At 50.3% G+C, this 22,618-nt stretch overlaps 1 protein-coding gene across 2 annotated transcripts in view; it reads right to left on the reverse strand.

Moving 5' to 3' along the window:
* Positions 1-20,291, reverse strand: part of GNPAT (glyceronephosphate O-acyltransferase) — a 255,633-nt gene extending 235,342 nt beyond the window's left edge. The window contains exon 1 of one of the 2 annotated variants that reach the window (XM_063917641.1): positions 19,814-20,291. In XM_063917641.1, the coding sequence (XP_063773711.1) occupies positions 19,814-19,831 (18 nt within the window). In that variant the 5' untranslated portion in view covers positions 19,832-20,291. The remainder of the gene's footprint in view (positions 1-19,813) is intronic. The other variant, XM_063917639.1, reaches the window with a different exon arrangement.
* Between the last annotated feature and the right edge of the window lie 2,327 nt (positions 20,292-22,618).

Below are 22,618 nucleotides of genomic sequence, written 5' to 3' on the forward strand. Positions count from 1 at the left end.
CTAGCTTTTATCAGAGTAGGGATGACTTCCCCTGGAATACCTTTCCAAGCTAGGATTTGGCGTTCATCCGCCATGCCGTCAAACGTAACCGCAGTAAGTCTTGGAACACGCAGGGCCCCTGCTGCAACAGGTCCTCCCTGCGAGAAAGAGGCCACGGATCTTCTGTGAGCATTTCCTGAAGATCTGAATAACAGGCCCTTCGAGGCCAATCCGGAACAATGAGTATTGTCTGGACTCTTTTTCGTCTTATGATTCTCAGAATTTTTGAGATGAGTGGAAGAGGAGGGAACACATAGACCGACGGAAACACCCAGGGTGTCACCAGGGCGTCTACCGCTACAGCCTGAGGGTCCCTTGACCTGGAACAATACCTCCAAAGTTTCTTGTTGAGGCGTGACGCCATCATGTCTATTTGAGGAAGCCCCCAACAACTTGTTATCTCTACAAAAACTTCTTGATGAAGACCCCACTCTCCTGGATGGAGATCGTTTCTGCTGAGGAAGTCTGCTTCCCAGTTGTCCACTCCCGGAATGAAGACAGCTGACAGAGCGCCTACGTGATTTTCCGCCCAGCGAAGAATCCTGGTGACTTCCGCCATCGCCACTCTGCTCCTTGTCCCGCCTTGGCGGTTTACATGACCCACTGTTGTGACGTTGTCCGATTGAATCAGAACAGGTAGGTCGCGAAGTAGAGTCTCCACTTGTCGTAGGTCGTTGTATATGGTCCTTAATTCCAGCACGTTGATGTGTAGACAAGCCTCCCGGCTTGACCACAGTTCCTGAAAATCTTCTTTGTGTGACTGCTCCCCATCCTCGGAGGCTCGCGTCCGTGGTTACCAGAACCCAGTCTAGAATGCCGAACCTGCGACCCTCTAGAAGGTGAGCACTCTGCAGCCACCACAGGAGAGACAGGCTTATTTTCGGATGTATTTGTAGATGGGACCCCGACCACTTGTCCAGAAGGTCCCACTGAAATGTCCTCGCATGGAACCTGCCGAAGGGGATGGCCTCGTAGGCCGCCACCATCTTTCCCAGTACTCGAGTGCATTGATGAACTGACACTCTTTTTGGCTTTAACAGGTCTCTGACCATGCTCTGGAGTTTCTGGGCTTTTTCGGTTGGGAGAAAAACCCCTCTTCTTTTCCCTGTCCAGAATCATGCCTAAGAATGATAGCCGAGTCGTTGGAATCAACTGCGACTTTGGCAGATTTAGGATCCAGCCGTGTTGCTGCAGCACTCTCAGGGAGAGTGACACGCTTTTCAGCAACTGATCTCTCGATCTCGCTTTTATCAGGAGATCGTCCAAGTATGGGATAATTGTGACTCCTTGCCTGCGTAGGAGCACCATCATTTCCGCCATTACCTTGGTGAAAATCCTCGGGGCCGTGGACAGCCCAAATGGCAACGTCTGAAACTGGTAATGACAGTCCTGTGTAGCGAATCTCAGGTACGCCTGATGAGGAGGATAAATGGGGACATGAAGGTATGCATCCTTTATGTCTAGTGATACCATAAAATCCCCCCATTCCAGGCTGGAGATCACTGCCCGGAGAGATTACATCTTGAATTTGAACCTTTTTAGATAGCGGTTTAGGGATTTTAGATTCAGAATGGGTCTGACCGAGCCATTCGGTTTCAAGACCACAAATAGGGTTGAATAGTACCCTTTCCCGTGTTGTATTAGGGGAACCTTGATAATCACCTGCTGTCGACACAGCTTTTGTATTGCAGCTAAAACTATTTCCCTCTCTGGGGGAGAAGCTGGCAAAGCCGAGTTGAAAAATCGGCGAGGAGGCACTTCTTCGAATTCCAGTTTGTAGCCTTGGGATACAATTTCTATCGCCCAAGGATCCAAATCGGACAGAACCCAGACCTGGCTGAAGAGTCAAAGACGTGCCCCCACCGGCGCGGACTCCCGCAGTGGAGCCCAAGCGTCATGCGGTGGATTTTGTAGAAGCCGGGGACTTCTGTTCCTGGGAACTAGCCGTAGCAGGCATTCTTTTCCCTCTACCCTTACCTCTGGCGAGGAAGAAAGAGCCCCGACCTTTTCTGGACTTATGCGACCGAAAAGACTGCATCTGATATTGAGGCGTTTTCTTTTGCTGTGGGGGAACATAAGGCAAAAAAGAAGATTTACCCGCGGTAGCTGTGGAAACCAGGTCCGCGAGGCCCTCCCCAAATAAAACCTCACCCTTGTAAGGCAAAGTTTTCATATGTCTCTTTGAATCGGCATCACCCGTCCATTGGCGGGTCCACAGGGCTCGCCTAGCAGAAATTGCCTTGGCATTGGCTCTTGAACTCAACAGCCCAACGTCTCTCGCAGCGTCTCTCATATATAACGCTGCGTCTTTAATATGACCCAAGGTCAATAAAATGCAATCCTTAACTAGGGTGTCAATGTCAGATAACAAGTTATCTGCCCATGCTGCTATTGCGCTACATACCCATGCCGACGCTACTGCCGGTCTGAGCAAGGCACCCGTATGTGTATAAATTGATTTTAAGGTAGTCTCCTGTCTGCGATCAGCAGGATCCTTGAGGGCTGCCGTGTCTGGAGACGGTAGTGCCACCTTTTTGGACAAGCGCGTTACAGCCTTGTCCACCCTGGGCGAGGATTCCCACCGTAACCTGTCCTGTGCGGGGAAAGGATACGCCATAAGAATTCTCTTGGAAATCTGAAGTTTCCCAAGCTTTTTCAAATAAAGTGTTCAGCTCATGAGATGGGGGAAACGTTACCTCAGATTTCTTATCCTTAAACATGCATACCCTCGTGTCAGGCACCGAGGGGTCCTCTGTGGTATGCAAAACATCTTTTATTGCAATAATCATATAATGAATACTTTTGGCCACCCTTGGGTGTAACCTCGCATCATCGTAGTCGACACTGGAGTCAGACTCCGTGTCGGTATCAGTGTCTGCTACCTGGGACAGGGGACGTTTATGAGAACCTGAAGGGCCTTGTGACACAGTCATAGCCATGGATTGACTCCCTGCTTTTTCTCTGGACTCTGCTTTGTCCAATCTTTTATGTAATAAAGACACATTTGCATTTAAAACATTCCACATATCCAACCAATCAGGTGTCGGCGTCGCCGACGGGGACACCACAATCATCTGCTCCACCTCCTCCTTAGACGAGCCTTCCGCTTCAGACATGTCGACAGACACGTACTGACACCCCCACACACACTGGGATATACAATTATGGGGACAGCCCCCCAATAAGGCCCTTTGGAGAGACAGAGAGAAAGTATGCCAGCACACACCCAGCGCCACTGGACACTGGAATAAAAATAGGATTTTGGTACTTACCAGGTAAATCCTTTTCTTTGAATCCATAGGGGGCACTGGAGTACTCTTGGGATATGGACGGGCTTCCGTAGGAAACAGCACTGAATATTTAAATTAGTAACACTCCACCCCTCCATATCCCTGAGCACTTACTCAGTGTTTTTTACTGAGCCGAACAGGAATTAAGAGAGGTTAATAATGGAGTATTACATATAACATAACTGACAATAACGAAGTTAACACATAACGTTACTGACAACTAACAGTTGACACCCTAACCAGCACTTGTAACTTGAACCAGTCGGTGAAAGTGTGTTACCATAAGATCCTCAGAACTAACCACAAGTAGGTAAAACTGCTCTGGGTGGGCGTCCAGTGCCCCCTATGGATTCAAAGAAAAGGATTTACCTGGTAAGTACCAAAATCCTATTTTCTTTTTCATCCACTAGGGGTCACTGGAGTACTCTTGGGACGTACCAAAGCTTCCCCCGTGGGCGGGAGAGCTGTTTGGCACTTGTAACACTAGGCGGCCAAAGCTAGATGCTGATGCCGCAAAAGTATCAAACTTGTAAAAGCGCACAAACGTGTGCACTGAAGACCATGTAGCCGCCCGGCAAAGCTGTGTCGCAGAAGCCCCACGACCAGCTGCCCATGAAGTTCCCACAGAACGTGTGGAATGAGCGGTTACTGACGTAGGCGGTTGTAACCTAGCATGAAGGTATGCCTGGCGTATGGTCAGTTTTATCCATCTGGATAAAGTTTGTTTAGATGCTGGCCAACCCATCTTGGCAGCATCATAGAGAACAAATAACGTATCCGTCTTACGAACTGAAGACGTTCGGGATACATAAACGCGTAATGCGCGAACCACATCCAGAGTTCCAGAATGTGCTGTCAACACAGGAACTACTATTGGTTGATTGATGTGAAAAGATGACACTACCTTTGGTAAGAAGGCGGGATTCGTCCGAAGTTCCGCTCTGTCATCATGAAACACCAAATACGGTGGCTTGCATGACAAGGCACCCAAATCTGAAACACGCCTTGCCGAAGCTAAGGCTAAGAGAAAAATTGTTTTCCAAGTGAGAAACTTTATATCCACTTGTTGTAAGGGTTCAAAATATGAAGACTGTAAGAACTCCAAAACCAGATTCAAGTCCCATGGCGCTGTAGGTGGAATGAATGGAGGCTGTACCCTGAGTACACCTTGTAGAAAAGTGCGTATAGACGGCAATAGAGCCAATCGTCTTTGAAAGTAAATTGACAAAGCAGATACCTGCACCTTTAGTGTAGATAAACGCAATCCTCCATCTAACCCTGTTTGTAGAAACAACAAAAGGCGGCATAACTTGAAAGCTGATGTCGGAAATTTCCGAGCTTCACACCAACCTATATAGGCACGCCATATTCTGTAATAATGAGCTGCCGTAACCGGCTTCCTAGCTCGTAACATGGTTGGTATAACTGAATCTGGAATGCCCTCTCTTTTTAAGAGGGCGGTCTCAACAGCCACCCCGTCAAACGCAGCCGCGCTAAATCGGGGTAAAGAAACGGACCCTGTTGTAACAGGTCTGGACGTATCGGGAGCGGCCACGGATCGTCTGCGAGTAATCCTCGAAGATCCGAGAACCAAGCTCTCCGAGGCCAATGCGGCGCCACTAGTATGACTGTGAGCGACTCTCTTTTGATCCGTTTTAGCACCAGAGGGAGCAGCGGAAACGGTGGAAACAGATACACAAGACTGTACGGCCACGCGACAGTGAGAGCATCCACCGCGACTGCCTTTGGATCTCTTGTTCTGGACACATACTGGAGCGTTTGATGATTGTGTCGAGATGCCATCAGGTCCACCTGAGGATAACCCCATCGCTGAACCAACATGTGAAACACTTCTGGATTTAATGACCATTCGCCTGGGTGAAAATCCCGACGACTGAGATAATCCGCTTCCCAGTTGTCCACTCCCGGAATGAACACGGCCGACAATATCACCTGGTGGCATTCCGCCCAATTGAGGATTCGAGCTACTTCCCGCATTGCCATGCTGCTTCTCGTTCCTCCTTGTTTGTTGATGTATGCGACCGCCGTCGCATTGTCCGATTGCACTTGGACAGGCTGAGAGCGAATCATATGCACTGCTTGTCGTAGCGAATTGAAAATTGCGCGGAGTTCTAGAACATTTATCGACAGCAATTTCTCGTGATCCGCCCAGAGACCCTGGAGCTGACAATTTTGAATTACCGCTCCCCAACCTCTGAGACTGGCGTCCGTAGTTAGAATTATCCAATTGCAAACTCCGAACCGTCTTCCTGCGGTTAAATTGTGTTCCTTGAGCCACCATAGCAGAGAAACTCTTGCTATTGGTGACAACCTCACTCTGTGGTGAATCTGCAGATGCGAGCCCGACCACTGGGCAAGCACGTTCAGCTGAAATGGACGAGAGTGAAATCTCCCGAACTGAAGCGCCTCGAAAGCTGCCACCATTGTGCCTAACAGGCGAATGCACAAGTGTACCGACACTGTGCGTGGTTTGAGTACTAATTGTACTAGATGGCGTAGCATTTGTACTTTTTGTTGTGGTAGGTAAATCCTTTGATTGACCGTATCGAGAATCATACCTAGGAACTGAAGGCGTTGAGACGGAATCAGATGTGATTTCTTGAAATTTACAATCCAACCGTGGTGAACCAGTACATTGTAAGTTAGCAGCGCATGTTGGGTAAGTATCTGTTGAGACGGAGCTTTGATGAGCAGATCGTCTAAATACGGAACTATTGTCACTCCCAGGGATCTGAGGTGAGCTATCATCACCGACATTACTTTGGTGAATACCCGAGGCGCTGATGACAGGCCAAACGGCAGAGCCTGAAACTGGTAATGGTTCTGGCGTATTGCAAATCGTAAGAATTTCTGATGAGGCTGCCAAATTGGAATGTGTAAGTACGCATCCTTGAGGTCTAGCGCAATCATAAATTCCTTGGTCTCTAACCCCGCAATCACCGAACGTAGAGACTCCATTTTGAATCTGTAGTAAGTTACGTACTGATTGAGGCCCTTTAAGTTCAATATTGGTCTGACTGAGCCATCCGGCTTCGGGACCACAAATAGACTTGAATAATAACCCTGACCCTGTTGGTGTACAGGGACCGGAATCAACACTGCCGAATCCAGTAAGGACTGAATGGCAATTTGCAAAACTGTCCTCTTGTCGTCCGACAGAGGCAAGCCTGTCTTGAAAAACCGCAGAGGCGGCAGACAGTCGAACTCTATTTTGTAACCTTTTAACACTAAATTGCGAATCCAGCCCTCCGCGGATGTGTGGAACCACGCCCCCTGGAACGTCTGAAGGCGTGCTCCCACAATTGGAGAACCGAGATGGGCTGGTAACCCGTCATGCCACTGGCTTGTCGGTAACCTTAGCGTCTTGGCGAGTTGTGTTGGTTTGATGGAAACCACGTCCTCGACCACGTCTAGCAGGCGTGGCTGATCCTCTGCCACGTCCTCGAAAGGGCTGAGGTCTAAAGGATCTGAACGAAGGTCCAGCGTACCTTCTTCTTGGCGCAGGTGGAGGCAATGGTAAGAACACAGACTTACCTCCCGTAGCCTCCTTAATCCATGCGTCCAATTCTGGCCCAAACAACTTCTTGCCATCGTAAGGCAACGCCTCTATACTTCGTTTGACCTCTGCCTCCGCCTGATAAGTACGCAGGTAGAGTGCTCTTCGTGCCGTAACTAGCGAAGATGAAATACGAGAAGTGAGCTGACAGACGTCAGTGGACGCTGTACAGAGATACTCTACAGCCTCAATCATTTGATTTACCTGAATTATCTGGTTTTCGTCCTGTAAAACAGATTTGAGTTCTGTAAGCCATATTATGAGCGCCTTAGTTACCCAAATGCCAACCAATCCAGGTCTTAGCATCACACCTGCTGCTACATACATGCTTTTTAGCATAGTTTCTATCTTGCGATCTGAAGGATCTTTAAGCGTAGTAGCTGCTGGCACTGGTATGGTTAATTTCTTGGTAAGCTTTGACACTGAAGAATCAACTATTGGTGGATTCTCCCATGTACACGTTACCGAGTCTGGAAAAGGATAACTAGACTTAAATCTGCGAGGTATAGAAAACCGTTTATCTGGATTCTGTCTTGTTTCTACTAACATCTGATTTAGAGAATCCGACACAGGAAAACTTACTGGCGTCTTCCGTCGTTTAGTAAATACGACCTGATCATTGGTGAGAGGCTGTTCAGCTTCAGGAAACCTTAGCGACTGCCGTACCGCTCTGATGAGATCATCAATGCCGGAACTGTTAACATCCTCGCCATCTGACTCCACTTCGCCCTCCTCACCCTCATCGTGTTCCGTGAGGTCTGGGATGGAATCGTCAGAATGCAACATAGCAGACACTGGAAAATCATAAGACATATGAAAATTATCCCGTTTGCCCAAAATGGATTTGGACCGTACGCAAGGCTGAGACGCCTCCGGTAGTTCTGGCGGTCTCACCCTAGACTCAGATCTTAACGTTTCTCGTTCCAGACGAGCCGCGGTCATTTCTGTCTGAAATCTCTCCAGTACATTTACTAACATACCCCACGGAGGGTCCGGTGAGGAAATTGGTTGTAAAACAGGAGGCGAAATGGTATTCTGAACGGAATCCACAAAACATACTTTACATGTGGCAGATCCATCCGGTAACACACTGCCACATACTTTGCAAATATGCTTTTTAGTTTTTGCTGGTGCCTTACTCATTATGGCGACAGACAATACAATACACAAAAAACAGACACTTGCACGACTCAGTAAAATAGCAGTAAGGTGTCTCTGTATATAAATCTGGCCAAGTGCAGTACACGTGGCCAGTACTATGAAATTTGATCCCAAATTCCCACTAACACCCCTGTGCCTCCGGTGGTGTAGAGATGTAAGACAGGAATCTTCTGGAATCACAGAGGAAGATACAGGAAGCATGTTAAAAATGGCTGCCATGTTATACTTATACATATAATCACAGTGCTGGTTACATTCACTGATTATACTGTAACAATTCCCCTGCTGCTGCAATATTTCTCTGCTTTATTATTATTGTCCCCCATGTAAAGGCTGCATGCTCCTTTAGCTTATTACAGCGGCAGCGCAGCGTGTGGGCCCCCAGCGGGTATCGTAGAGCGCTATGTGCCTCGTGTTTCCCAGCGGTGGGCTCCTGTATAATAGCTGGCGGTCAGCTAATCAAGCTAGCGCTGCGGCGGGCGGCGGCCTGTGAGAGTCGATCAGAGGTGCCTGCACGGAGGTCTGTGGCCGAACGTGCGGGCGCCTGAGCGGGGAGAGCCGCGGTGCCTGCACGGAGGTCTGTGGCCGAACGTGCGGGCGCCTGAGCGGGGAGAGCCGCGGTGCCTGCACGGAGGTCTGTGGCCGAACGTGCGGGCGCCTGAGCGGGGAGAGCCGCGGTGCCTGCACGGACGTCATCAAACACTATGTCCCCACACGTCGGGGCGGCAGCGGGAGCTGACCGCCCCGTTTCACATACCTTACTCCTGCAGACGTGCGGAGGCTCCGACGGGGCTTTTCAGTAAGCGCCGGCCAGCCAGTGCAGGAGGATGTGAGGGCTGTGAGGGAGCTCTTTCAGAGAGGCCCGACACGCCCGTGCTGCTATCAGCAGCTGCACTATCCCTGACCCTGCCTTTTGGAAGGGGGAAAGGGATGTGTACAAATAGAAGAAAAAATAAAAATAAAAATAAAAGTTTCTTCAACAAAACCGTGACTTCAGGTATTAAGCTGCTACCACGTTCAGCACAGAAAAAACACTGAGTAAGTGCTCAGGGATATGGAGGGGTGGAGTGTTACTAATTTAAATATTCAGTGCTGTTTCCTACGGAAGCCCGTCCATATCCCAAGAGTACTCCAGTGACCCCTAGTGGATGAAAAAGAAATCCCAGACTGTACAACGCTCTTTTATAGAATAAATAATACACGCACTGCGCCAATATTAAATGTGCCCCCCCCCCTCCTCTTTTTTTGCCCTCTGGACTTGCTCAGCAGGGGAGAGTCCGGGGAGCAGCTTCTCTGCAGCTTGCTGTGGAGAAAAATGGCGCTGGTTAGTGCTGGAGGATCAAACTCCGCCCCCTCAACGGCGGGCTTCGGTCCCGCTCAAATTCTTTATACTGGCGGGGGGGGGGGGGGTTCAATATACTGCCTCCGCAGTATCTAATATATTAGCCAGTGTACCTTGAGGTTAATATTGCTGCCCAGGGCGCCCCCCCTGCGCCCTGCACCCGTACAGTGCCATCTGTGTGTGTATGCGTGGGAGCAATGGCGCGCAGCATACACCTCAGTGAAGATCTGAAGTCTTCTGCCGCCTTTGAAGTCTTTTTCCTTCTTATACTCACCCGGCTTCAATCTTCCGGCTCTGTGAGGAGGACGGCGGCGCGGCTCCGGGACGAACAGCGAGGACGACACCTGTGTTCCGACCCTCTGGAGCTAATGGTGTCCAGTAGCCTAAGAAGCAGAGCCTATCAGTTAAGTAGGTCTGCTTCTCTCCCCTCAGTCCCACGATGCAGGGAGCCTGTTGCCAGCAGTGCTCCCTGAAAATAAAAAAAAAATAAGAATTTACTCACCGGTAATTCTATTTCTCGTAGTCCGTAGTGGATGCTGGGTACTCCGTAAGGACCATGGGGAATAGACGGGCTCCGCAGGAGACTGGGCACTCTAAAAGAAAGATTAGGTACTATCTGGCGTGCACTGGCTCCTCCCTCTATGCCCCTCCTCCAGACCTCAGTTAGGGAAACTGTGCCCGGAAGAGCTGACATTACTAGGAAAGGATTTGGAATCCAGGGTAAGACTCATACCAGCCACAGCAATCACACCGTACAACTTGTGATAACTATACACAGTTAACAGTATGAACAACAAATGAGCCTCATTAACAGATGGCTCATAACAAAACCCTTTAGTTAAGCAATAACTATATACACGTATTGCAGAGAGTCCGCACTTGTGACGGGCTCCCAGCATCCACTACGGACTATGAGAAATAGAATTACCGGTGAGTAAATTCTTATTTTCTCTGATGTCCTAGTGGATGCTGGGTACTCCGTAAGGACCATGGGGATTATACCAAAGCTCCCAAACGGGCGGGAGAGTGCGGATGACTCTGCAGCACCGAATGAGCAAACTCAAGGTCCTCCTCAGCCAGGGTATCAAACTTGTAGAATTTTGCAAATGTGTTTGAACCCGACCAAGTAGCAGCTCGGCAAAGTTGTAAAGTCGAGACCCCTCGGGCAGCCGCCCAAGATGAGCCCACTTTCCTTGTGGAATGGGCTTTTACTGATTTAGGATGCGGCAGTCCAGTTGCAGAATGTGCAAGTTGAATCGTGCTACAGATCCAGCGAGCAATAGTCTGCTTTGAAGCAGGAGCACCCAGCTTGTTGGGTGCATGCAGGATAAATAGCGAGTCAGTTTTTCTGACTCCAGCTGTCCTGGAAACATAGATTTTTAGGGCCCGGACTACGTCCAGCAACTTGGAATCCATTAAGTCCCGAGTAGCCGCAGGCACCACAATAGGTTGGTTCAAATGAAAAGCTGATACCACCTTTGGGAGAAACTGGGGACGAGTCCTCAATTCTGCCCTGTCCATATGGAAAATCAGATATGGGCTTTTACACGACAAAGCTGCCAATTCTGACACACGCCTGGCCGAAGCCAAGGCCAATAGCATGACCACTTTCCACGTGAGATATTTTAGCTCCACGGTTTTAAGTGGCTCAAACCAATGTGATTTTAGGAAATCCAACACAACGTTGAGATCCCAAGGTGCCACTGGAGGCACAAAAGGGGGCTGAATATGGAGCACTCCCTTAACAAACGTTTGAACTTCAGGCAGTGAAGCCAGTTCTTTTTGAAAGAAAATAGACAGGGACGAAATCTGGACTTTTATGGAACCCAATTTAAGGCCCATAGTCACTCCTGACTGTAGGAAGTGCAGAAATCGACCCAGCTGAAATTCCTCCGTTGGGGCCTTCTTGGCCTCACACCAAGCAACATATTTTCGCCATATGCGGTGATAATGTTTTGCTGTCACATCCTTCCTAGCTTTTATCAGCGTAGGAATGACTTCATCCGGAATGCCCTTTTCCTTTAGGATCCGGCGTTCAACCGCCATGCCGTCAAACGCAGCCGCGGTAAGTCTTGGAACAGACAGGGCCCATGCTGTAGCAGGTCCTGTCTGAGCGGCAGAGGCCATGGGTCCTCTGAGATCATTTCCTGAAGTTCTGGGTACCAAGTTCTTCTTGGCCACTCCCCTTTTTCTTATTATCCTCAGTACCTTGGGTATGAGAGGAAGAGGAGGGAACACATACACCAACTGGTACACCCACGGTGTCACTAGAGCGTCCACAGCTATCGCCTGAGGGTCCCTTGACCTGGCGCAATATCTTTTTAGCTTTTTGTTGAGGCGGGACGCCATCATGTCCACCTGTGGTTGTTCCCAGCGATATACAATCAGCTTGAAGACTTCTGGATGAAGTCCCCACTCTCCCAGGTGGAGGTCATGTCTGCTGAGGAAGTCTACTTCCCAGTTGTCCACTCCCGGAATGAACACTGCTGACAGTGCTAGCACGTGATTCTCCGCCCATCGAAGAATCCTTGTGGCTTCTGCCATTGCCATCCTGCTTCTTGTGCCGCCCTGTCGATTTACATGGGCGACTGCCGTGATGTTGTCTGACTGAATCAGAACTGGTTGGTTTTGAAGCAGGGGTTCTGCTTGACTCAGGGCGTTGTAAATGGCCCTTAGTTCCAGAATATTTATGTGTAGGGAAGTTTCCTGACTCGACCATTGTCCTTGGAAGTTTCTTCCCTGGGTGACTGCCCCCCAACCTCGGAGGCTTGCATCCGTGGTCACCAGGACCCAGTCCTGTATGCCGAATCTGCGGCCTTCGAGCAGATGAGCACTCTGCAGCCACCACAGCAGAGACACCCTGGCCCTCGGGGACAGGGTGATCAACCGATGCATCTGGAGATGCGATCCGGACCACTTGTCTAACAGATCCCACTGAAAGATCCTCGCATGGAATCTGCCGAAGGGAATTGCTTCGTAAGAAGCTACCATCTTTCCCAGGACTCGCGTGCAGTGATGCACCGACACCTGCTTTGGTTTCAGGAGATCCCTGACCAGAGATGATAATTCCTGGGCCTTCTCCTCCGGGAGAAACACCTTCTTCTGTTCTGTGTCCACAATCATGCCCAAGAACAGCAGACGCTTCGCAGGAATCAGCTGTGACTTTGGGATATTCAGAATCCAGCCGTGCTGATGCAGCACTTCCTGAGATAGTGCTACGCTGACTAGCAACTGCTCTTTGGACCTCGCCTTTATAAGGAGATCGTCCAAGTACGGGATAATTATGACTCCTTTCTTTCGGAGGAGCATCATCATTTCGGCCATTACCTTGGTAAATACCTGCGGTGCCGTGGACAGACCAAACGGCAGCGTCTGGAATTGGTAATGACAGTCTTGTACCACAAACCTGAGGTACTCCTGGTGGGGTGGATAAATGGGGATATGCAGGTAAGCATCCTTGATGTCCAATGACACCATAAAATCCCCCTCCTCCAGGCTTGCAATAACCGCCCTGAGCGATTCCATCTTGAACTTGAACTTTTTTATATAAATGTTCAAGGATTTCAAATTTAGAATGGGTCTCACCGAACCGTCTGGTTTCGGTACCACAAACATTGTGGAATAGTAACCCCGTCCCTGTTGAAGGAGGAGTACCTTGATTATCACCTGCTGAAGATACAGCTTGTGAATTGCCGCCAGTACTACCTCCCTTTCTCTGAGAGCAGCAGGCAAGGCTGATTTGAGGTAACGGCGAGGGGGAGTCGCCTCGAACTCCAGCTTGTATCCCTGTGATACTACTTGCAGAACCCAGGGATCCACCCGTGCGCGAACCCACTGGTCGCTGAAGTTCGGAGACGCGCCCCCACCGCACCTGGCTCCGCCTGTGGAGCCCCAGCGTCATGCGGTGGACTTAGAGGAAGCGGGGGAAGATTTTTGATCCTGGGAACTGGCTGTCTGGTGCAGCTTTTTCCCTCTTCCCTTGCCTCTGGGCAGAAAGGAAGCGCCTCTGACCCGCTTGCCTTTCTGGGGCCGAAAGGACTGTACCTGATAATACGGTGCTTTCTTAGGCTGTGAGGGAACCTGAGGTAAAAATGTCGACTTCGCAGCTGTTGCTGTGGAAACGAGGTCCGAGAGACCATCCCCAAACAATTCCTCACCCTTGTAAGGCAAAACCTCCATGTGCCTTTTAGAATCCGCATCACCTGTCCACTGCCGAGTCCATAATACTCTCCTGGCAGAAATGGACATTGCATTAATTCTAGATGCCAGCCGGCAAATATCCCTCTGTGCATCTCTCATATATAAGACGACGTCTTTAATATGCTCTATGGTTAGCAAAATCGTATCCCTGTCGAGGGTATCAATATTATCAGACAGGGTATCTGACCAAGCTGCTGCAGCACTACACATCCAAGCTGAAGCAATTGCAGGTCTCAGTATAGTACCTGAGTGTGTATATACAGACTTCAGGATAGCCTCCTGCTTTCTATCCGCAGGCTCCTTTAAGGCGGCCGTATCCTGAGACGGCAGTGCCACCTTTTTTGACAAGCGTGTGAGCGCTTTATCCACCCTAGGGGATGTCTCCCAACGTAACCTGTCCTCTGGCGGGAAAGGGTACGCCATCAGTAACTTCTTAGAAATCACTAGTTTCTTATCGGGGGAAGCCCACGCTTCTTCACACACTTCATTCAACTCATGTGATGGGGGAAAAACCACTGGTTGCTTTTTCTCCCCAAACATAATACCCTTTTTAGTAGTACCTGGGTTAATGTCAGAAATGTGCAACACATTTTTCATTGCCGTAATCATGCAACGGGTGGCCCTAGTGGAATGTACATTAGTCTCGTCCTCGTCGACACTGGAGTCAGTATCCGTGTCGACATCTGTGTCTGCCATCTGAGGTAGCGGGCGTTTTTGAGCCCCTGATGGCCTTTGAGACGCCTGGGCAGGCACTGGCTGAGAAGCCGGCTGTCCCACAGCTGTTATGTCATCGAACCTTTTATGCAAGGAGTTGACACTGTCGTGTAATACTTTCCACATATCCACCCACTCTGGTGTCGGCCCCGCAGGGGGTGACATCACACTTATCGGCACCTGCTCCGCCTCCACATAAGCCTCCTCATCAAACATGTCGACACAGCCGCACCGACACACCGCACACACACAGGGAATGCTCTGACTGGGGACAGGACCCCACCAAGTCCTTTGGGGAGACAGAGTATGCCAGCACACACCACAGCGCTATATAATCAGGGATTTACACTAACACAAAGTGATTTTCCCTATAGCTGCTTTACATATACAGTTTGCGCCTAAATTTAGTGCCCCCCCTCTCTTTTTTACCCTTTGAGCCTGGAAACTGCAGGGGAGAGCCTGGGGAGCTGTCTTCCAGCGGAGCTGTAAAGAGGAAATGGCGCCAGTGTGCTGAGGGAGATAGCCCCGCCCCTTCTCGGCGGACTTCTCCCGCTCTTATATTTATATTATGGCAGGGGATTTTTGCACATATATAGTTTTTTAGACTATATTATGTGCTGTTTGACAATGTAAGGTACTCTAATTGCAGCCCAGGGCGCCCCCCCCCCCCCCCCCCCAGCGCCCTGCACCCATCAGTGACCGGAGTATGTGGTGTGCATAGGGAGCAATGGCGCACAGCTGCAGTGTTGTGCGCTGCCTTAATGAAGACCGGAGTCTTCAGCCGCCGAATTTCAGGATGTTCTTCTTGCTTCTGGCTCTGCAAGGGGGACGGCGGCGCGGCTCCGGGACCGGACGACCGAGGCTGGGCCTGTGTTCGATCCCTCTGGAGCTAATGGTGTCCAGTAGCCTAGAAGCCCAAGCTAGCTGCAAGCAGGTAGGTTCGCTTCTCTCCCCTTAGTCCCTCGTAGCAGTGAGTCTGTTGCCAGCAGATCTCACTGAAAATAAAAAACCTAACAAATACTTTCTTTACTAGAAGCTCAGGAGAGCCCCTAGTGTGCAACCAGCTCGGGCCGGGCACAGATTCTAACTGGGGTCTGGAGGAGGGGCATAGAGGGAGGAGCCAGTGCACACCAGATAGTACCTAATCTTTCTTTTAGAGTGCCCAGTCTCCTGCGGAGCCCGTCTATTCCCCATGGTCCTTACGGAGTACCCAGCATCCACTAGGACGTCAGAGAAAAAAAGTATTTTCAGAGAAACTCAGTAGAGCTCCCCTGCAGTGCATCCAGTCTCCTCTGGGCACAGGATCTAACTGAGGTCTGGAGGAGAGGCATAGAGGGAGGAGCCAGTGCACACCCATCTAAAGTCTTTAGAGTGCCCATGTCTCCTGCGGAGCCCGTCTATACCCCATGGTCCTTACGGAGCCCCCAGCATCCTCTAGGACGTAAGAGAAAATCACAGGAGACTTCCTTGCATGCTTCTCAACATTTTAATTTCAATCAGAAACTCCTGATGAAAATTTCTGATTGAAATGCTGAGAATATATATATATATATATATATATATATATATATATATATATATATATATATATATATATATATATATATATATATATATACATACATACATACACACACACACACACACACACACACACACACACACACAGAAGCCGTGATCCCGGACTCCCAGCTGCAGCAGATCCCAGCGTGCAGCTCCCACTGCTTCCTCCTCTCTGCCCTGCTGCCAGCGCTTCCCACTCTCTCCATCCTCCTCACGCATGGCAGCCAGAGCCCCACAGCACTCGCTCCCGCAGTGGCACAACTAGTTAAGGCCCCCTGCCTTGCTCCGGTCTCTGCTGACACTTTCAACTAGGTATAAAGTGCCAATATATATCTGATATAAAAAGTGCCCCATTGCCACATCTGGCATGCCACGTGTCACTAACCCCTGACAATGAGCATGAAACCGATGGCAACTAGCATGGAACCCAGGGCATGAAACCATTGGCAACGAGCATGAAACCACTGGCAATGAGCATGGAACCAAGGGCATGAAACCCTTGGCAACGAACATGAGACCCCTGGCAACGAGCATGTAACCGCTGGCAATGAGCATAATGTGGAATGGGCATTACGGTGTGTGGAATAATGTGGAATGGGCATTACGGTGTGGAATAATGTGGAATGGGCATTACGGTGTGGAATAATGTGGAATGGGTATTACGGTGTGGAATAATGTGGAATGGGCATTACAGTGTGTGGCATAATGAGTAAGGGGCATTACCATAAGCAGGGACGTGCAGTCAGGGGAGGCAGTGCCTCCCCTGTCATAATGATTAAAATAATAAAAAGAAGATATTTATAACACAGTCTGTTATAAATATCTTTTTTCATTATTTTAATAATTCCCCCCCCCCCCCCCTGTGGCTGCTTGTGAGGGCGGGAGGCAGCGGGAGAGGTGCCACCCGCTGCTAACACTAAAACGTCGGGCAGCGGGGCGCAGCAATGGGCTGTGAAAGCCTATTGAAAATGAATGGGGAAGCGCCACCTATACTGGTGCCGCAATGACAGGGGCGTGCATTCAGCCCCAATGAATGCACGCCCCTGTAAGTGCCCCAGATGTGATTGGCCCAGCGGATCCAGTGCTGGATCCGCTGTCCAATCACTAGCGAGCCCCCTTCCCGGAAGCAGCGGGCGCCGTGGGCTATGTGGGCGCCCGCTGCAGCCAGCGCCGCTGAGCGGCGCTACTATGGGAGAGACGTCATGAGTCATGACGTCTGTACCATAGTACAGCAGAGACGAGCCGGCGGACGGAGACAGCGCTAATGGAGCTGCGCTGCTGGAGCGGTAAGTATGTGTGTGTGGTTTTTTTTATATTTTTTTATGTGTGTGTTGGGGGCAGAGCAACAGGGGTTCAGCAACTGGGGGGCACAACAACAAGGGGCACAGCAACAGGGGCACAACTATAAGGGGCACAGCAACAGGGGCACAACTATAAGGGGCAGAGCAACAGGGGCACAACTATAAGGAGCACAGCAAAAGAGGCACAACTATAAGGGGCACAGCAAAAGAGGCACAACTATAAGGGGCACAGCAAAAGGGGCACAGCAAAAGGGGCACAACTACAAGGGGCACAACTACAAGGGGCACAACTACAAGGGGCACAACTACAAGGGGCACAGCAACAGGAGCACAACTATAAGGGGCACAGCAAATGGAACACAACTACAAGGGGCACAACTACAAGGGGCACAACTACAAGGGGCACAGCAACAGGGGCACAACTATAAGGGGCACAGCAAATGGAACACAACTACAAGGGGCACAACTACAAGGGGCACAGCAAAAGGGGCACAGCAAAAGGGGCACAACTACAAGGGGCACAACTACAAGGGGCACAGCAACTGTGGGGCACAACTACAAGGGGCACAGCAACTGTGGGTCACAACTACAAGGGGCACAGCAACTGTGGGTCACAACTACAAGGGGCACAGCAACTGGGGGGCACAACTACAAGGGGCACAGCAACTGGGGGGCACAACTACAAGGGGCACAGCAACTAGGGGGCACAACTAAAAGGGGCACAGCTACTGGGGGCAAAGCTACAGGGGGCACAGCGACTGGGGGCACAGCGACTGGGGGTACAGCTACAGGGGGCACAGCTACTCAGGGCACAGGTACAGGGGTCACAGCCACAAGGGGCAAAGCTACAGGGGGCACAGCTACAAAGGGCACAGCGACTGGGGGCACAACTACAGGGGTCACAACTACTCATGGCACTGCTACTGAGGGCATTGCTACAGGGGGCAAAGCTACTAGGGTACAGCTACTAGGCTCACAACTATCGGGGGAGCCTGCACCATCATCCCAGCTAGCAGCAGCACTCTCCCCTGTCTATGCTAACGTCCTCCCGCGTCAGCGAGTGTATAATATTCATTAATTTCTCCCTCTCCTCCTGTGGATTACTTTGTTTGTAAGTATAATTTTCATTTTTACAGGTACCGGCCCTATTGGATTCTACTGGACAAGCGAACGTGACCGGCATGGGATGTAGGTAAGTATGTGTGAGTGTGTGTGTTTTAATAAATTTTTACTTTCACGGTGTGTGTGTTGTGTTTTTATTTGGGTATTTTTGCTGTTGTAGAACTACAGGTACCAGCAGGCTTGTTATTTCCCTGCATGCCGGTACTTGAGGTTCTCCAAGCACCAGCAAGCGGGGGAGGCTTGCTGGGCCTTGTAGTTCCACAACAAAAAACAATATTATTTTTTATACACACTTATGGCTATCAGCCCGGCACCCACCGCCCAGGGGTGCTGGGGACAGCCTCGGGCTTCACCCCTGGCCCTTGGGTGCCTGGAGGGGGGGGACCTCTTGATTTAAGGGGTCCCCACTCCTCCAGGGAACCCCGGCCAGTGGTGACTAGTTGGGGGGGTAATGCCACGGCCGCAGGGACCTACATAAATGTGTCCCCCGGCTGTGGCATTATGTCCCTGGCTAGTGGAGCCCGGTGCTGGTTTTAAAAATACGGGGGACCCCTACATCTTTTGTCCCCCCGTATTTTTGGAACTAGGACTGGTCTAAGAGCCCGGTGCTGGTTGTCTAAATACGGGGAACCCCTGTCCAATTTTTTCCCAATATTTAAACAACCAGGACCGTCTCAAAGAGCCCGAGGCTGGTTATACTTAGGAAGGGGGACCTCACGCATTTTATTTTTTTTTACATTTTTTAACCCATTCAGACCCTTCTCCATTAAGTTAATGGAAGCCCTGGACAACAAAATTGCATTCATGTCCTCCTCCCACTCCCTTCCCAAACACTAATTTTATTTTTTTTCTATAAAAATGTACAATATATCACAAGTATGATGAGCAGGCAGGCAGCGGGCATTGGCGGCATCGGATTGAGATGCAAATTAGTGGCGGAGGGCTGGGTCAGTTGATGGTGGGCGAGTTTGTAAGCCATTGGCGGTGGCAGCAGGCATCGGCTCAGAGGCAGTGGCAGGCATTGGCTCGGCGGCGGCAGGGGTCATCAGCAGGATTCGGCGGACATTATGGCTGTAGTGCCTCACCAGCCTCTGACCTCACCGCACGCCACTGACCATAAGGAACAAACATGACAAATAATGCAAAGGGCATGAATCCATTTTTTCCTGTGTTTCTGTATTTCCTTTGTTGCATAGGTGGCTCTACCTGGCATACTGTGTACAAGGTGTACTACTGTGTGGTGTAATGTGACTGACAAACACTACTGTGCGGTGTAATGCGAATTGGTACTATTCTGTGGCCATGCCCCTTCCCCAGAAGCCACGCCCCTACTTTTGGCAGTACACCTTTGGCGCAAACTAACCCTTTCCTTTTTCCATACCCCCTCTTCAAAAATTCCACTTCGACCACTGCAAACGGGGATATGGCTATCCGCCAGTCTCATTCATTACTCTTAAACAGCAGCATTGCCAGGATAGCAGAACCGGGGAATTTACACACTTACCAAATACGGTGTGCCCATGGCTGCCGCCTCCTGTGTGCTCCCCGTCGTCAGCAGTAGTAGCCGTAGCTCCTCTGTGTCACTGACATCACCGAGTACCCCAATACACGGTAAGAAGTTGCTAAACAGACAGAAGACAGGAAGAGGCGGAGATCTGTACTACTGGCACGGCAACTGCCATTTTGACAGCTACGGAAGCTTTGTGGGGCAAACGTTCGTAGATAGCGTAATGTGTTGGGAATGTACGGAAGCCGGAGCAGGAAGGACTGACGACTCTGCTAGCACGTGTCCGGCTGTTCGCTGAGACTACCAGCCGGAGTAGTTTTAGAGCCGAGAGGAATCGTGGATAAGCTGCTAGTGGAGGGAGAGATCACCTATCCACACACCCGGCTGCGGGGTACATAGAGGTTCGACATGACTGCAGTGGCAGAGGTAGTGAGTGATGCATCAGGAATCCGGGACCGTCTCGATTCGGTGCTGAGCGACTTGTACGATTTTGGTGAGTACGGAGCAACCTACTGTACCGAATCGCCGGCGGATTTCGCTCTCCCACGCATGCTCTGACGGCTGACTGCCTGCTCCTCCATATACAGCTTTGTTTTAAATCGTTAAAAAAAATAATAATAGAAAATCAGATTTTCCCACTATACAATGTTGCAATGTGTTTAGTTTATTTGCACTAAATGGTTGACAGTGAGGTATCTTTGTGACGAGGCTGTTAGCTTCTTATTCACTGCTTATTCGAGCTCAAGTTTGCGAAGTATAAAACACGTATGCCACATATCTGTATTGTCTAACTTGCTGAGATAAATCTGTGAGATTTTGACTATATAGTCAAAATCTTATGAAAAGTTAATGCATATCTCATGGTGCTAGGCAGCTTGCGATACAGATTCGATCCCGATGCGCGCTCCCGTGGGGTCGGTATCGTAAGGCTAGATAGACTGTGCAGGCAAGTCAATCTTGACTATCTAGTGTACTATCTAGTACAAAGTATAGTCAAAATTGTCACTTAGTCAATATCGTACATAGACAAAATGTCAAGCACAGATAGTCAAAATCTATACAATCTGTGCTATCTGGGCCCTGTGGGAGTTCAAGGGAAATCGCATAGTCAAAATCGAACATAGACTGTTGCCCTTTTCCTTGCTAAACAGTCATCCTTCAAGAATGTCATCTCCTCCCAGTCTTCCAACCCTGGTCGCCTCTTTGCCACTGTCAACTCCCTCCTCTGCCCACCCCCACCTCGTCTCCACCTCGCTGTATGCTCTTGACTTTGCCACTTATTTCACATCCAAGATTGACTCCATTCATTAGGACATCACTAACCACCAGACCATCAGCAACCAGCCACCTCCTATCCCTTACCACTCTTCCCCCATCGCTCTCACTAACTCTCACATCTTTCTCCCACATATCTGGTAAGGAAGTCATGGCCCTCTTCCGTTCCTCTCCCCACTTGACCCTATCCCCTTCCGCCTCCTCCGCTACCACTCTCCTTCTGCCTGTTCCCATCTTGCCCACCTTCTCAGTCTCTCCCTCTCATCAGCTGCAGGGACAGTGTTTCCTCATTACTGATACATATAGTGCGAATAATACCCCTTTCACATCGCACTGAAAACCCGGTACCGACACGGCATATTGCCGTGTCGAAACGGGTCCGTGTGCGATGTGAAAGGTCCAATTGTGAATTAGCGGGTTGCCTGACCCGGTAATTCAACCCGGTAAAAAAGAAGGGTTCTTACCGGGTTGATTACCGGGTCAGGCGCAGTGTGAATGGGAGCCGTTCCGATGCGAATCGGCTCCCATTCACAGCATAGGCAGAGGCGGCGCAGGAGATGAGCTCATCTCCCGGCGCCGCCTCCACCCCCGCCCCTCCAGCTGCTGCTCTCTCCGCTGCTATGGCAACCGACCCGGTATATTGCCGGGTCGGAAAGCCAGCAGAGGAGCGCAAATGCCGGATCCCACCCGGTAAGTACACGTTTGTCTTACCGGGTAGGATCCGGCATTTGCGATGTGAATGCGGTATTACAGAGTGAGATGTGGTCCCTACAGGCGCCCGGCATCAGCCATTACTACCAATGTAGAAGCATTTCCTGTACAGAGACTCCCACAGGGGAGTGGGGAACAGGACACACTGACAGTTATTACTTATACACACAGGGAAAGGAGGGGTCGGTTATACACACAGGGGAAGGGGGGCGCAGTTATTACTTATACACACAGGGGAAGGAGGGGGCGGTTATACACACAGGGGAAGGGGGGCGCAGTTATTACTTATACACACAGGGGAAGGGGGGCGCAGTTATTACTTATACACACAGGGGAAGGAGGGGTCGGTTATACACAGGGGAAGGGGGGCGCAGTTATTACTTATACACACAGGGGAAGGAGGGGTCGGTTATACACAGAAGGAGGGGTCGGTTATACACACAGGGGAAGGGGGGCGCAGTTATTACTTATACACACAGGGGAAGGAGGGGGCGGTTATACACACGGGAAGGGGGGCGCAGTTATTACTTATACACACAGGGGAAGGAGGGGGCGGTTATACACACAGGGGAAGGGGGGCGCAGTTATTACTTATACACACAGGGGAAGGAGGGGGCGGTTATACACACAGGGGAAGGGGGCGCAGTTATTACTTATACACACAGGGGAAGGCGGGGGCGGTTATACACACAGGGGAAGGGGGGCGCAGTTATTACTTATACACACAGGGGAAAGAGGGGGCGGTTAAACACACAGGGGAAGGGGGGCGCAGTTATTACTTATACACACAGGGGAAGGAGGGGGCGGTTATACACA

The sequence above is a fragment of the Pseudophryne corroboree genome, chromosome 4 (genome assembly GCF_028390025.1).
Source record: "Pseudophryne corroboree isolate aPseCor3 chromosome 4, aPseCor3.hap2, whole genome shotgun sequence".
In the NCBI taxonomy this organism is placed as follows: Eukaryota; Metazoa; Chordata; class Amphibia; order Anura; family Myobatrachidae; genus Pseudophryne; species Pseudophryne corroboree.